This window comes from Malania oleifera, chromosome 12 (assembly GCF_029873635.1).
Source record: "Malania oleifera isolate guangnan ecotype guangnan chromosome 12, ASM2987363v1, whole genome shotgun sequence".
Lineage (NCBI taxonomy): Eukaryota > Viridiplantae > Streptophyta > Magnoliopsida > Santalales > Ximeniaceae > Malania > Malania oleifera.
This window is the reverse complement of record NC_080428.1, coordinates 61,834,974-61,850,533: the sequence shown is the minus strand read 5'-3', so window position 1 is coordinate 61,850,533 and position 15,560 is coordinate 61,834,974. Positions and strand designations below refer to the sequence as shown.

The window sequence follows — 15,560 nt, the reverse complement described above, 5'->3', positions numbered from 1 at the left end:
ATGATTATAGATTTATGATATTATTCATACAAATATATATAATAGTAAATTTTAACAATGATATAATATACAAAATAATATAATACTATTGTGTAATAAAATATAATGCTATGGTGGTTGTTTTATTATATTATTATTTTATATTAAATAATACATTATGTTACAATATTATAATATATGATATTTTAATTTACATTTAATAAATTGCATATTAAAATATAATACTTAGAAATTATAAGATACAACAACAATAACAAAACCAAGCCTTAGTCCCACTAGGTGGGGTCGGCTATATGAATCCTTTTTCGCCAATTTATGCGATCATGGTCCATTTCTTTTGATAGATTCAAGGATATTAAATCCTTACTCACTATCTCCTCCCAAGTTATTTTAGGTCTACCCCTACCCCTTCTACTGCCCCCCCCACAGTAACTAAGTCACTCTTTCTTACAGGTGCATTATGTGGCTTACGTTGCAAGTGTCCATACCATCTGAGTTGTCCCTCCCTTATCTTATCTTCTATAGGAGCTACACCTAACTTACTACGAATATGTTCATTTCTTAATTTATCTTTCAATGTTACTCATCCATCCAAGCATTTTCATCTCGGCAACTTTTACTTTTTGGATATTATGTTTCTTCGTTGCCCAACATTCCGATCCATATAGCATAGCTGGTCATATAGCTGTCCTATAAAACTTCCCTTTCAATTTTAAGTGTATTCTACAATCACAGAGCACACTTAAAACACTTCTTTATTTTACCTAACCTGCTTTAACTCTATGCATTATATCATCTTGATTTCTCCTTTAGCTTGCATAATAGATCCAAGGTATTGAAATCTACAAGTGTTATTAATTTCTTCATCATCAAGTTTAATTTTATCTCCAATATTCCGCTTATCATTACTAAAATTACATTTCATATATTCTATTTTATTTCTGCTTATCCTAAAGCCTCTAGATTCCAAAGCTTCTCTCCATAATTCTAACTTAGCCTCCACTCCGTCCCTAGTTTCGTCAATTAATACAATATCATTTGCAAATAACATACACCATGAAACCTCATTTTGAATACTCTTAGTCAATTGGTCCATCACTAAAACAAAAAGATAAGGACTCAAAGCAGATCCTTGATGTACACATATGGTGATTGGAAATTCTTTAGTTTCTCCATCTATTGTCCTTACACTAGCCATTACCCCATTGTACATATCCTTAATGACATCGGTATACCTATTACATATACTATTTTTTTCTAAAACCTACCATAGAACTTCCCTACGTATCCTATCATATGCTTTAGACTTGACAAAATGGATAAAAAACCGTTAAACCGACCCGCATCCGACTCGTTTTAACCGACTTATAATCAACCGCTTGCTAAATGAGTCGAATATGGTGTTTCATTTCTATATCTGGTTCCTTAGCGGGTTGGGTCGGGTTTATATGGCGGATATCCGCCAACCCGCTTAAAAGCCTATTACTAATTAACCCATAAAAGCCCAACTACCCTGCCTAGAGCCCAATGCGGCAGTGCCCACACGGCTCACACGCCACACAGACAGCCTACACAGCCAACAATCCGTCAGTCGCACTCCCAGGCCAGCCCAATCCCAAATCTCAAAGTCCCACTCCCACTGTCGTTGCCAACTGCTATCCACGAGCCACGATTCCCTTGCTCAGTCACTCGCCCAGTCGGCCCTCGTCAAACACCCATCTCTGTCTTTGCTCTCTTCTCTCTCCCTCGTGGCTTTTTTGATCTACGATCCCAACTCCAAAGGCGATTCGGGTTCTTTTGGGGGATTTTGTTGTTGCGTGGTTGTGGTTTCGGAAGACTCCTCCTCCTTCTTGTCGTCTTGGCGACCTCCTCCTTTGATGGCGTTGATGACGAAGCAGTTAGCCCAGATCCTTCTGCTTTTGAGGAATGGGAAGGTGTTGAAATGGGAAGGGGATGGAGATTAATGAGAGTGAGAGTGAGGGGTGTAGGTTTTTGGGTAGCTGCGGGAGATGCTATCGGAAACGAAGGGATAGGGGAAGCGCCATAGCTGTGCACACTGATTTTTGACACACAAAATCACATTACTGTATTTTATCAAAACCACTCTCCTCTTTTACCAAATTATGGGGCAATGGGCTTTGCTCTTAATTTTGGGAGAAATTTTATTTATTTTTTTGCTAGGTTTGGTTCCTCAGAGTAATGAAACTAAATTATCATTAAAGTCCTAATTTTTTTTAAAATAAAAATTGTAATTTAATTTGGTTTTTTATAATTTAAATTGTGATGCAATACTCGTGCTCAAATTTTTAGAAGGGCTTGACTTGAGAAGATCATGGAGACAACAACAGACTTTTGTTTATATGTTCGGTACATATAAATAGAATGAAATATTAGGGATGGTGAATATAATTGAATTTATTATCTAATTTTATCCTTCTTTATATTCAAATTTTCATTCCGTATCTTTCTACTCCCATTACATTCGACAAAACCAACATGAAGTTAGAGGGCACTATAGTTACCCATCCCACATATTTGAGTCAGCTCGAATCTTTTGAGACTATTAGGTATTATACATACATAAATACACACACACACACACACACACACACACACACACACACACATATATATATATATTCTTAATAAATTAAATATAATTAAAAAATTGATTTATGATCAATCGATTGATTTTTGGCTTATATTTTACCCTTTTTTTTTTTGAGTTTTCCCACATGGGGTTTTGTTGGTATGTATTAATTTAGTTACTTCCAACGTCATCTTAAAATTTCGTTTGAGGCCATTGAAGACGATTTAGCATGGTATGTATTAATTTGATTGCTTCGATGTTATTATTATTATTATAAAAAATAGTCTATAAGTAAAATTGTGTCACTATGATTAAAGTAAAATAGGCAAGAAAAATTTTTCATGTATTTTTTATGTGATTTCTTAACTGTTTAAACATGAGTTTTTCACATTAAAAAAAAATGAACTTGATATTTTTTGTGTGTGGTTGTTGATCAACTCTTGATCCAAGATTTTGCATGTGTTCACTCTATTGAAAGGATTAAACTTTAACATTTTTATAATCCTAGGAACTACCATAAAAAAAATATTACAAAAAAGGAAAATAAAATATCATGGAATCCTCATATAGTGAAATAGGCATAGTTTAAGCAATGGACAAAATATCATGAAAGAAAATATTACATGAATCACGAATTGTTAATTGGTATAAACGATTGAATGATTGATATAATTACTAGAAAAGTTAATACACAAACTAATTACAAGTTATCATATACAACTTACATTATTATGATACAAAATAAATTTTTAATAAAATTATATTTGAGAATGGTGGATTATCCGCCCATCCGCCATGAATTATCTGACCTGAAACCGCCTAATCCATTATTTAAACGAGTCGAATATGGATTATGATTTCTTCACCCGATAATCCGCCTTATCCGTCACAGATTATCCGACCCGAACCGCTTTGCCAGGTCTAATATGCTTTCTCAAGGTCAATAAATATCATATGCAAGTCCCTCTTCTTTTCCCTAAACTTTTCCATTAATCTTCTTAAAAGATAAATAGCTTCTGTGGTAGATCTCCCAGGCATAAAACCAAATTGATTTTCTGAGACCTTCGTTTCTAACCTTAATATTTGTTCAACTGCCATTCCCATAGTTTCATTGTATGACTCATAAGTTTAATTCCATGATAGTTATTATAATTTTGAATATCTCCTTTATTTTTGTATATAGGTATTAAAGTGCTTTTCCTCCATTCATCTGACATTTTCTTAGTTTTTACATTTATATTAAATAAATTAGTTAATCATATAATTTCGTTATCACCTAAGCATTTCCAAACTTCAATTGGGATGTTATCTGGTCCTATAACTTTCTCATTTTTCATCTTTTTAAGTGCAAACTTAACTTCGTTAACTCTAATTTTGCGAATAAATCTCATATTTTTAGTCTTTTCCTTATTTGACAATTCTAAGTTTAAGCCTTTTATTTGATTTTCATTAAACAACTTACTAAAGTAACTTCGCCATCTTTATTTAATGTCTTCGTCCTTGACCAAGACAATATCTTTCTCACTTTTTATATATTTTACATTTTCTAAGTCCTTACTCTTCCTTTCTCTAACTTTAGCAAGTTTAAATATATCTCTTTCTCCTTCTTTTGTACCTAATCTATCATACAAATAATTAAATGATCTATATTTAGCTTCACTAACGGCCTTTTTTGCATCTTTTGTACTTAGAAATTATAAGATAAAATGTAATATTAATAATATAGTTAAAACAAAATAATAATTAAAAATTCTGATAAAATATAATGTACGAAGTACAATCAAATACATGATTATCATAGTGATTTTATTGTAAAAAAATATTTATTATATAACTTAATAAAATAATATTATATTTATAATATTATTCTATATTAAATTATTTGAATAAGTTTTTTGTACTATAATGATATAATTGATAAACTAGACTCATTTCCGATTCCTATGGCTGCAAATACCAAACACTATAGTACAATTTCGATTCCAATTATGCATTCCAATTCCGATTCCGATTTTGATGCAAATTGCAAGCCAAACCCTACCTAAGTTTTATTCAACAATGTAGCAATATTTTAGGACATTTGTGTCCTTTTCATACTTTCTTTATTCTGGATGGTTGAGATTAAACCAATGTTGTCTAGAATGCGGTATATTCCACAAAAAGGGATCACACTGTGCATGCTCTAAAATGCAGTGCATTAGGCGTTTGCATATGGCCTTTTATGGTTGATATATTGGTGAAAATGTGTAATGGTACTTGTATATTTAAGAGAGGATGTTGAGGTGTTCTAAATATAAAAGGGATTTTCTTTGTTGATGAGTTGACACATATTAATAATATCAGGAAATAGAATTATAATGTGATGCTTGTAACTTTGTATTGCTAGATTTAGTGTTTCAGAATAAAAATGTTCCATGCTTTGGAACATTCATACCACTTCGTGGAACTAGGGTGTGTTTTTGTTGGTAACCATGGATTGAACCTAGTTTAAGGGCTATAATTTGTCATTTATTAGGGTTTTTTTATGCTAAATAAACAGTTCTAATCTGAGAGGTACACATTTCTTTTTTCCAGGACTTAGGCTCCAGAAAATGAGCCCTTGACTTCATATTTGATCTCTGCTTATCTTTGATTCTCATACTCTTTTTACAGCAAATCTTGGTTCGGGTTTTGTTTTCCTACATATATTTGGTATCAGAACCAAAGATGATCGTCAATACAACAACAACAACAAAACCAAGCCTTAGTCCCACTAAGTGGGGTCGGTTATATGAATCCTTTTCCACCAATTTATGCGATCATGAACAGATTTAGTCACGTGGACCGTAAAACAGACACGTGGAAACCCGGTACGTAATCCAAAAAAAGGATATTAAATCCTTACTCACTATCTCCTCTCAAGTTATTTTGGGTCTACCCCTACCCTTTCTACTGCCCCCACAGTAACTAAGTCACTCTTCCTCACAAGTGCACTATAAGGCTTACGTTGCAAGTGTCCATACCATCTGAGTCGTCCCTCCCTTATCTTATCTTCTATAGGAGCTACACCTAACTTACCACGAATATGTTCATTCTTTAATTTATCCTCAATCTGGCTTTAAAATTAAATAGAGAAGTTGAGAGAGATTGAACCTTGGAGTGGCTATCTTTGTAGCTTGGAAGCTGGAGGCTATAGAAAGCAGTTTCACCTTGGACATACCTAAGATCATTTTGAGGATTAAGATTATGATTCAAGGCAGCAAAAGCTTTTTCATGATGCATGCTTCAAATAGATATGACAAAAGGCAGATTTAAGATTATGATGGAGTTTGTTTCGTGGTACTCTCCACCAGTTTTTATGATGTTTATGCTGATGAAGATGATATGGAGGCGAAGTTTTAATTACTTCATCAAATAACTAGCCAAATACAAATTCTTGCAATGTGTTTGATGAATATGTTGTCATGAATCAGGTTTCTTTTTCCTTTTTTTTTTTTCGTTAAATGAAAAGGGGGTGGCAGGGGACAACTAGCATTGCAACCCCCCCGCACAATCATAGGGGGCTCCCACTCGCTGTGGAAAATGTTCGATTTGAGCCAGAGCTGCTGGGCCAGATGGCTGGGCCTGCAACCATGCCCCATTGCTTTGTTAGATGGTTCAGAAACCCCTCTACATGACCCGAGATCAGGCACTTCTCCTGCTAGCAGTTTCGATTTATGTCTAACTCAAATTTTTTACCTTGGATACATGAAAGATTAGCCCGTAATACTATGCTACCACCTCGGTGGTTTGAGAATTGATTTGTCGAATTTCAAAAATTAGGAAAATGACATTTAGTTTGTTGATGGGACAAGGTTCTGTGTTATTAAAGGAGATGAATTCTAGTTCTTATTTAGCAGTTAGTTTGTGTTGTTGCCAACTGAAAGACCAGATTAAGAGTTGTACTTGAAGTGCAAGTTTATCATTAGTGAGTTAAGGTTAATTTGTAGTGTATCAATTTATTTGAAGGAACAATGAGAGTAAGGATTGGGCGAATAGTTTGGCATTCCAATTTATCAAAACAAGCTTGTGCAGAACTCAAGGGCATGTTTTTTCTCTCCACCCTGGAGAATTGATGCAAGGGTAGGAGTCTAAAATATCCTTTTAAATATCTGCTCAGTACCATAGAAGTACTGTAGCATGACAGTGTTCAGGACTTCAGGCCCCTTCATGTTACTGTAGAAGGGTTATTTTTAGGGGCTTTTATGCCTTTTTTCAGTTCTTTTCTTGAAATTATTTTGAATGGTTAAGGTTAAACATATTTTAAGGGCTAGGATTTGTCTTTATGAGGGTATTATGTTATAAAAGCTGTTCTAATTGATGTAATGAGGCTGTGCATCTTTCCTGGAATAACAATAGCAGAGATACATTATTTCTTTTCCCTGGACTGAGGAGTAGACCAGCCCTTGGTTGAGTATTGAGTCTCTCTCTCTCTCTCTCTCTCTCTCTTGATTCCTTTACAATAAATCCTGGTTAGGAATTTGTTTTCCTACATCAACTCTATTATTAGTTAAACAAATTTGAAACAAATGCTTACTAGCTAAATGCAATTAAAGGGAAAGAGATATGTAAAACTACACAAGTTATCTTTCCATAACCAGGGGTTTCTGACTGTAACTACCTGTGGCACACTTAGTGCAGCAATTCCCTGCCTCAGCAATATGTACTTAAATTTAGGTTTGGTTCCATGAGGAATCAAATCTTACATTTTCTTTTTCATGGGTGAGAGTGACATGATGTTTCAATCAACTGTTTACAATGGGCCAATGAACTCTGTAATTATGTAAAGTGGAACCTGCAAAATTGGCTGGTGTTCCTGTTCTTATAGCTGTAACTCTTTTCCTGCTGGGTGCTCATATTAATGCAGTATGACTATTTTCTTTCTCAACGTTAACTGTTGATACATTGGAGGGTGCGAATTCTCTTTTGACTTGCTGCAATCACTCTTTGGCAGGATGGCAAGACAGTTGATACATTGGAGGGTGCAAATCCATCAAGTTTGGCCAACAAAGTTGCTAAAGTTGCTGGGCCAATCAGCACTGGAGAACCTGCAGCTCCTGCCAGTCTTGGGATGGCTGCAGGACCCACTGTTCTTGAGTCGGTTAAAGAGCTTGCAAAAGAAAATGGCTCTTCCAAAGTTGAAAGCCAATTGCCCTCTGGTCTCAATGATGCACTGAAAAGCCGACTGCGACTGCTGATTGACTCTCACCCAGTTATGCTTTTCATGAAAGGAACCCCTGAAGAGCCCAGGTGTGGATTTAGCCAGAAGATGGTTGATATTTTGAAGGAAGAAAAAGTCAATTTTGGAAGTTTTGATATTTTATCAGACAATGAAGTACGTGAGGGTCTGAAGAAGTTTTCTAACTGGCCAACATTTCCCCAACTATATTGCAAGGGAGAGCTTCTTGGTGGGTGTGACATAGCAATTGCAATGCATGACAGTGGTGAATTAATAGACGTTTTCAGAGATCATGGGGTTGAAACTTCTGATTTTGATGAGGCGGTAGGGACTGAATCTGGAATTGGAAAGGGTGGCATCTCTGAATCTACTGGTTTAAGCATGACCCTAACCTCTCGGCTTCAAAGCCTAATCAATTCAAGCCCTGTAATGCTGTTTATGAAGGGAAAACCTGATGCACCCAAATGCGGTTTCAGCCGTAAGGTTGTTGAAATTCTTCAACAGGAAAAGGTGGATTTTGAAAGTTTTGACATTCTTTCTGATGATGAGGTGCGGCAGGGGCTTAAGGTTTATTCCAATTGGTCCAGTTATCCTCAGTTATACATAAAGTGTGAACTTATTGGTGGATCAGACATCGTCTTGGAGATGCAGAAAAGTGGAGAACTTAAGAGGGTTTTAGCTGAGAAAGGCATCCTCCGGGAAGAGGCACTGGAGGAACGATTGGGAAAATTGGTTACTTCTTCAGCAACAATGCTCTTCATGAAGGGTACCCCAGATGCTCCCATGTGTGGTTTTAGCTCCAAGGTTGTAGATGCCTTAAGAAAGGAGGATGTGACTTTTGGTTCTTTTGATATTTTAAGCGATGAAGAAGTGCGGCAGGGGCTAAAGGTTTTCTCAAACTGGCCGACCTTTCCACAGCTTTATTACAAAGGTGAGTTGATTGGTGGCTGTGATATTGTAATGGAGCTGCAAAAAAATGGGGAGCTCAAATCTACCCTATCTGAGTAGGCATAGTGTGAATCAAATAATTTTGAGACGAGGTTTAATTCCTATCTGCGTCGGAAGTGTGTTTGGTGACATTATACAAGTTAAGCCTTCGCTTAGTTACATGCTTTCTGTTGTGATCATTTGAAATTCCCACCACCCGTGACTAAGCCCTCTCTCTTTTGCTCTTTATTTCTCTTGGTTACGCCGGGGCAATCATCTGTCTTATTTGTGATGACGTGGTAGAAGGGATTGTCTTGATTATATTGTAACCTGATCAGTTGTTTCCATCTGTTCTTGCATGTATTACAACAGAAACCTGCATCATCCAAACTACAGATGGGTTAGATAAATTTAAACAATGAGATGGGTTGCTTTATTTTGTTAAAATTAAGTTATTTTTTCCCGATGAGGACCTTACCTGAATTTCTATGCATCTTTGCTAACCCTAATTGGATAATTATTGAACCACCAGAGGTATGCTTGTAGTGATCAGAACCTGTGTGGGTTCTTATAAATAATTTTACAGCGGAAGCAAATATAACTTCAAATACATTTATTATCAGAGTATTAATTATTTTATTATAATAGTATTTCTAATATCAAAATTTAATATTCTTAAAAATTCTAACATACAAAAGCATATCGTATTTTTTCTAAAAAGCTTTTTCTATCTCATCAATGTTCTCGCTGGTCACTCCGATTTTCGGTATGCTACTCAAGATATCTGTAATGTATGGTAATAATTGGGGTGAGACGACGGTCATTAAGTAAGATTATTATTAATGTGTGGTTAAGATGAAATTTACAGTGTAAAAATTCATTTAATAATTTAACTTTTAAGTAAATTGTTAAATATACATATTTTTTTTCAAATCATCACTTAGGCTTATTTAATAACCTTAATCACATAAATATATAAATATGCATAAAAAAAATTCCTTTCGACCTGTGGATGTCATGTTTATCCCATGAGTAAGTTGTGCATTTCGAAAATTGGACTTAACTGGTTGGTCGGCCAAACTAAATCAAACATCATCATTAATAAGTGTGATTTTTCCTATCAAATCCTAGTTTGACCCAAGTGTGCATTTGGGAGAAATCCATTGCTGTTCACCATCACTTACACAACAGTGTGGTTGCACTCATATATAAGCTGTAGTACCGAGCATTCATAACACTTCAGCTATTAGGGTTCTTAAAACATACAATTGTAATTTATGTAATAAAAATAATATCATAAAAATCTCATTAATATAAAATAAGTAATAATTATAACATCTTAAAAATTTCATCTTTACTCATTTATGCAATAAAATAAACTCATGCTACACAATTTGCGTGCTAATAATTATTATAATGGTATAAATTACCTGAGAAAATTTATAGTTTCTTAACAAAATATACTTAGGTATATTTAAATAACAAGCGGGTATGATCAAATTTACGTATTTTAATTTAACTTAAGTATATTTAAATAAAAAATGGATATCATCAAATTCACGCAGTTTAATTTATCTCAAGCACATATTTAAATAAAACTGATATAATTAAATTCACGTACTTAAGTTAACTTTGACATATTTATAAAAAATATGACATAATCAAACCCACTTACCTTGGTCTACTCCTCTAATACGGTTTATAATGAATTCTTAAAGTGAATTGGGAAAGAGTGGAAGAGCGAGAATTTTAAATATAAAAAAATTCTTAGAATAAATTCTAAATCTTTTTCTTTATTTTTCCTTCAATTGAGAATCTTCTATTTATAGGAATATGGAGGAAGGGTATTTTCGTAATTTCATAGATTTCTTAAGATTAAGAAATGAAACAAATAAATAAATTATATTATTATTTCTTTAATCTTTATCCTTATGTTATATCATATTATTCAATCTTATCCTATTATTTATATATATATATATATATATATATTTTACACTTAACGTATATTATTTTTGGGATCGTCACAATGCTAGTTTTTCCTTTTTGAAGAAATATGTTTGACATTTGGCCTGCCCCAAATGCGACATGGGAATTGTATTTGCTGTAGCTTCTCTCTACGAGTAGAGCCTTATTTATGTGATTATTTGAATGGAACCGTGTAAACTGGTATTTCTTTTCCTTTATGAAGAATTTTTTGGGAAGGTCGCAATATAATTTTCTTCCTGAATATGTGGTAGTCAGATTATGCTTCACCTTTCCTATCCGCAATCCAAAAGACAACCAGCAGCTAAAAAAGAGAACATTTTGTAAATCACCAACAACTAAGGTAGTGTTTTAGCCTTTTAGGACATGAATTTTTGGGGTTTGTGCCAATTTGATAGAAATTTAATATAATTTTATACTATATTTACTCCTCCTTTACACGAATTTAAATTTGGCAGCAGTGGTTGTCTTTAAGTTGAATAAAACAGTAGTGCAACTGTGCAAGAGCAATGCAGGGTTTTCTGCCTTCTGCTCTCATAATTTGCAAGAGCAATAATACAACTTTGAGACATTGCCTTTTCTTGAATTTGGCTTATGCTTTGGAAGAGATTTTTCTTCATCTTTGCAGAGCCTGTTTGGCATGTCATTTTGTGGGGTTCCTGCTTGCAAAAAGAAACCAGCTTGTAGGATTGCCGCCCTGAAGTCGTAGCCGCATACACCAACTCCCTCAACCCTGCAATCCTTCCTTCACATGACCTTCATTTGCAATGCCACTCTGTCACTGGCCGCCCCTGCCCTCCCTATTTGCCATTTTACCAAATCTATCAAAACAAAGTTCCTTCTTTTGAAAAAAAAAATTGGGAGTTTTTTCTTTCACACTTTAATAGATCACACACTCCATTGATTATTTTTCAAATTTCCACTTTCAATATTTCAGAAAGAAAAACTCGAAAAAATTTATATTGGCAGAGATTTAGGCATTAATTTGGAACACGGAAACCATTGCAAATAAGAAAGAGAAGTCTCTGGCTCCTCTCCTCTGCAGGGAGCATTTGCAACCTCAACTGGCTGTCATGTGGCATAGTAAGAAATTAATGGGCGGGATTTAACCACTCTGGATAAGTGATTGAGCGCAAAGTCGGAGGGAATCAACTGCGATCCACTCAGTTATGTGCTCAACTTCGACCAGAGGATGACTGAATTAATGAATTGCCATGACCGGAACTCCTTGATGTGGTCAACCAGAATTTCTCGATGAGATTGCCAGCATTGCCTCCAATCTTGGTGAAGCGAAGAGAATGCAACAAATCCATCACCATCTCAATTTCTCCCCATAAAAGCACTGGAGGAACTGAAGGTACTCTTGAAGCATTCTGCACTCCTTCCCTTCAGCCTTAAATGCTCCTGATTTTCAAAAATAAGTTAGAATTGTGATTTGAAAAATGCATCATAATAACATCTGAAATGTTTATGTTGCCAATGGTGGTAAACACATGTTAAAATGAAAATAACTTGTTCATACTGCCTCTCTAGTTTTTGACAAAAATGATGATTTGGGATCCAAGATCCTAATCAGAGTCTGAAAGCCCCCTTCTTTAATGACCAGATGCATAATGCGTTAATTGTAAGAAACCAAGTTAAGAATAGTTATTGAATTTATTTATAACTGGTACAAGAAATCACCCATCAGCTGAAATAGTAACAGCTGGTCTCACAATGCCACATGGCAACGCCAATATTCTTTTGTTGTTTATCGGAGCAGAGAGCAATAGAAATGCTATAAGTTTAAACTCTCAATATTCTAACCCCCTGCAGGAAATAACCCACGCCCAAAATTTGACAAAGGGACACATCACTTTTTAACTCAACCGAGGCAAAATAAATCACACGCATTTTGTCATTGCTCATTCTTCTGCCTCATGCCCAGGATCTTCTCCGTTTCCCCATCCTCTTCTATCTTATCAGCTTTCATGCTGTTTAAAAGCTCGTTTACATCTTTACCATCTCTGATGTTTGCCTTCATCAAGGCATGATACATCTGTCTGTCCATAGAGACGACTGTCCTGAGTGAAAATACAAAAGCTTCAACTTCTTCGACGCTGCCTTCATCACCAAGCCAACTCAATATGTCAGTAATCACCCTGGGGTTGGGCTTCCATCCTTTACCATCCACATATAATGAGAAAGCCACCTTCATGCAGTCCACAGCTTTCATCATTTTACCCTTATCCAGGTACCCTGCTGCCACTACACCCCAACTGTTTGGGTTGGTTGCCTTGCCTTTGTCCATTAAGTCTTCAAGCATTGCCTCCGCTTTCTCAAACCAATGCTTCCTAAAATAGCCAATAAGGACAACATTTGGGACTCTAAAATCATAACAGTTCCCAGATGATTCCCAATCCTTAAGCAGTTCCTCAGCTTCTTCAAGCTCATCAAGCCGCACCAAAGATTCCAGCATTGTGATATAATCCCTGTTTATACACTTCTTACAAGCACTTTTCTCAAGATCCCACAATCTCAAAACATCAGCCTTTTTCCCCATTTTTGCATAGAGTGAGATCAAATGGTTATAGCCAAGCCCATCTTTTTTATCAAGCCTCTCTTCAGATTGCTTCAGGGCATCAAACACTTTATCAGTTAGTCCTGCTTTTATGTAGAAATTGGCCGCAATAGCATATGTGTTCCAGTCCATGATGATGTGAGATTGACTCTCCATTTCCTTTAAAAGTCTCTCCATTCCCTCAATATCGGATCTTGCTCCATAAGAATTGATGCATATCCTGTAACTGTAATTGTCAGGCGGAACATTGCTCTCCTTCATCTCTCTCAGCACATCAGGAACCTTCTCATGCTGGCCAATGTTTGTGTAGAGGCACATGATGTCATTATAAGTCAGGGGAGACGAAGCAAAACCCTTCTCTTTCATCTTTTGTAAATGGGACAGCGATTCATCAGTTACGCGCTGCCGAACATAACAGCTCAGGAGAGCACCATAAGTCTTGTCAGTTTTATCTTGCTCCATCAAACTATTGAAATAGCTTTCAGCAAATTGAAACCCCCGAACCCTACCGATCAGATCCAGCTGCCGGGCATGCTGGCTTGGTGTAAATATGCAAATGCCTTTTTTATTCATCCATTCAGAAACCTGCACCCATAAAGAAATACAAATCACTAGATTACAGACAAGTTAAATTTTAACCAAATCGTTTCAACACTTCTTACCATGCGATAATCAGAACGCCCACACAAAATATTTCTTGAATATCTATTTAAATGTAACAAAAAATTCCTCCGCATTTTCAAGATTATGTCTTTTTGACATTTCACAGCATTACTTGAGCTTGACTATCAAATTTTAGCCTTACTATCAAATTTTATCGTGATCCAGGAAAATAAATTACTTGAGCTTGATTGAAGGTGCATTACACTGGGGGCAAAAAGTCTAAATCAAAACTGCTGGCAGGTAAATAGCATTTAGACCCCTGTTTCATATGAAAATTTGCAAAACATGCATTATCAGCTTTTATAAAGAAGTCCAGAGAGCAGACTAGACATTGTTTAGTGACAAAAATATCTTCCTTCCCACAAAAGGAAAAAGGGAAAAAAATCACCCTCCTAAATACAAGCATTAAGCTGACTGAGAGAGATGGAAGCTTTTTTTTTTTCCTCCTTTTTCTTACTAACGATTTACGCGTTCTTTTAAATAAGAAAACCGTAAGACTTCATTTTTTTATTTTTTCATTTTCTTCTTCCAGCACTTTCTAATCAAACAAACGGAATCGCTCGGGAGAGGAAGGAAAAAAATAAAAACACACACACAAAACAAACCTCTAGTGCTTGAGAAAACCTCTTACGCTTGCGGAGATCGAGAATGATGCGTTGCAGCTCCCCGACTCGAACCCGGTTCCCCTTCTCCACCCAATGGTCAAGCTCGGGCACCACGCTTACGCTAGGGCTTCCCAGGGGACTGATCTTCGAGTACAGGCTCACTTTGCTACTCCTGCCGGTGTAGTATGTTTTGCTCGTACTCGCATCCCCGATTAGGGTTTTAGCGAGCCGTTGGATTGGCTGAGTTCCGACATTCGAACTCAATCGATTCGCGATCGAGAAGAGCTTTGCGTCCATGAGAGATTTTTTTTTTTGCAGATTTCTCGAACTCTGCAAATGAAATGAAAACAAGAGAAGGGGATTATTCCCCGAGGTTTTAAGCTTCAGTAGGGTTTAGGGGTGAAGGAATGGGCTTCCAACTTGGCCTTTTGGGGTGGGGGTTGTCCCGGATAATTGATGGGCCTGGACTGGGCTTTTGGCCTACCATATGGGGCTTAGATTGATGAATGTAGGGTTTAGGCGTGAAGGAATGGCCTTTTGGCGTGGGGGTTGTCCCGGATAATTGATGGGCCTGGACTGGGCTTTTGGCCTACCATATGGGCTTAGATTGATGAATGATATCAATGTGGGTATTTCATGTTCTTATTATAAATTATAAGTACAATGCCATGTTATATAGGAGTGAAATGAGTTGGGAGTGGAATGAATGAAAAATTATAAAGATAAATTCGTAATTCAAAGTTCTTATCATTCATAATCCAAAGTTCTTTATATTAAAATGAACATGAATTCTCAAGATTGACGATTGAACTCACAAATACCTTTTTCATGATAGGTTACAACTCACTAACTCTATTTTGTTGAGCATTCATGTTATTGGTGTTCATCCATGTTTCTTTTATAAAGTATTGCTGGTTAACATCTTTTTGTGAAAAGCAATGGTTAGAAAAAGGCATAAGTTCGATGGTCTCAAGTTTGCAAGCTCATTTTAGAAGGTGATTTGGGAATATAATGATATTATGTTATAATGAA

General features: G+C 35.8%; 2 protein-coding genes across 2 annotated transcripts in view; one reads left to right on the top strand and one right to left on the bottom strand.

Annotated features, from left to right (window-relative positions):
- LOC131143815 (monothiol glutaredoxin-S17) overlaps positions 1–9,161 on the top strand; it is a 37,013-nt gene extending 27,852 nt beyond the window's left edge. The window contains exon 3 of the mRNA XM_058092187.1: positions 7,563–9,161. Coding sequence (XP_057948170.1) covers positions 7,563–8,795 — 1,233 coding nt within the window. The 3' untranslated portion in view covers positions 8,796–9,161. The remainder of the gene's footprint in view (positions 1–7,562) is intronic.
- A 3,176-nt stretch (positions 9,162–12,337) lies between these two features.
- LOC131143814 (pentatricopeptide repeat-containing protein At4g21705, mitochondrial) lies at positions 12,338–14,996 on the bottom strand. Its single transcript, XM_058092185.1, has 2 exons — positions 14,529–14,996; positions 12,338–13,845 (listed from the first exon to the last, which is right to left on the bottom strand). Exons 1-2 carry the CDS (start codon positions 14,823–14,825, stop codon positions 12,598–12,600), a joined length of 1,545 nt encoding a protein of 514 aa, XP_057948168.1. The 5' UTR covers positions 14,826–14,996; the 3' UTR covers positions 12,338–12,597.
- Positions 14,997–15,560: the final 564 nt, after the last annotated feature.

Coding starts and splice junctions, on each gene's coding strand:
- LOC131143814 (XM_058092185.1), bottom strand. CDS start 14,825: ATGGACGCAAAGCTCTTCTCGATCGCGAATCGATTGAGTTCGAATGTC. Junction 13,846..14,528: donor GGTTTTCTCAAGCACTAGAG/GTTTGTTTTGTG, acceptor TTATGGGTGCAG/GTTTCTGAATGGATGAATAA.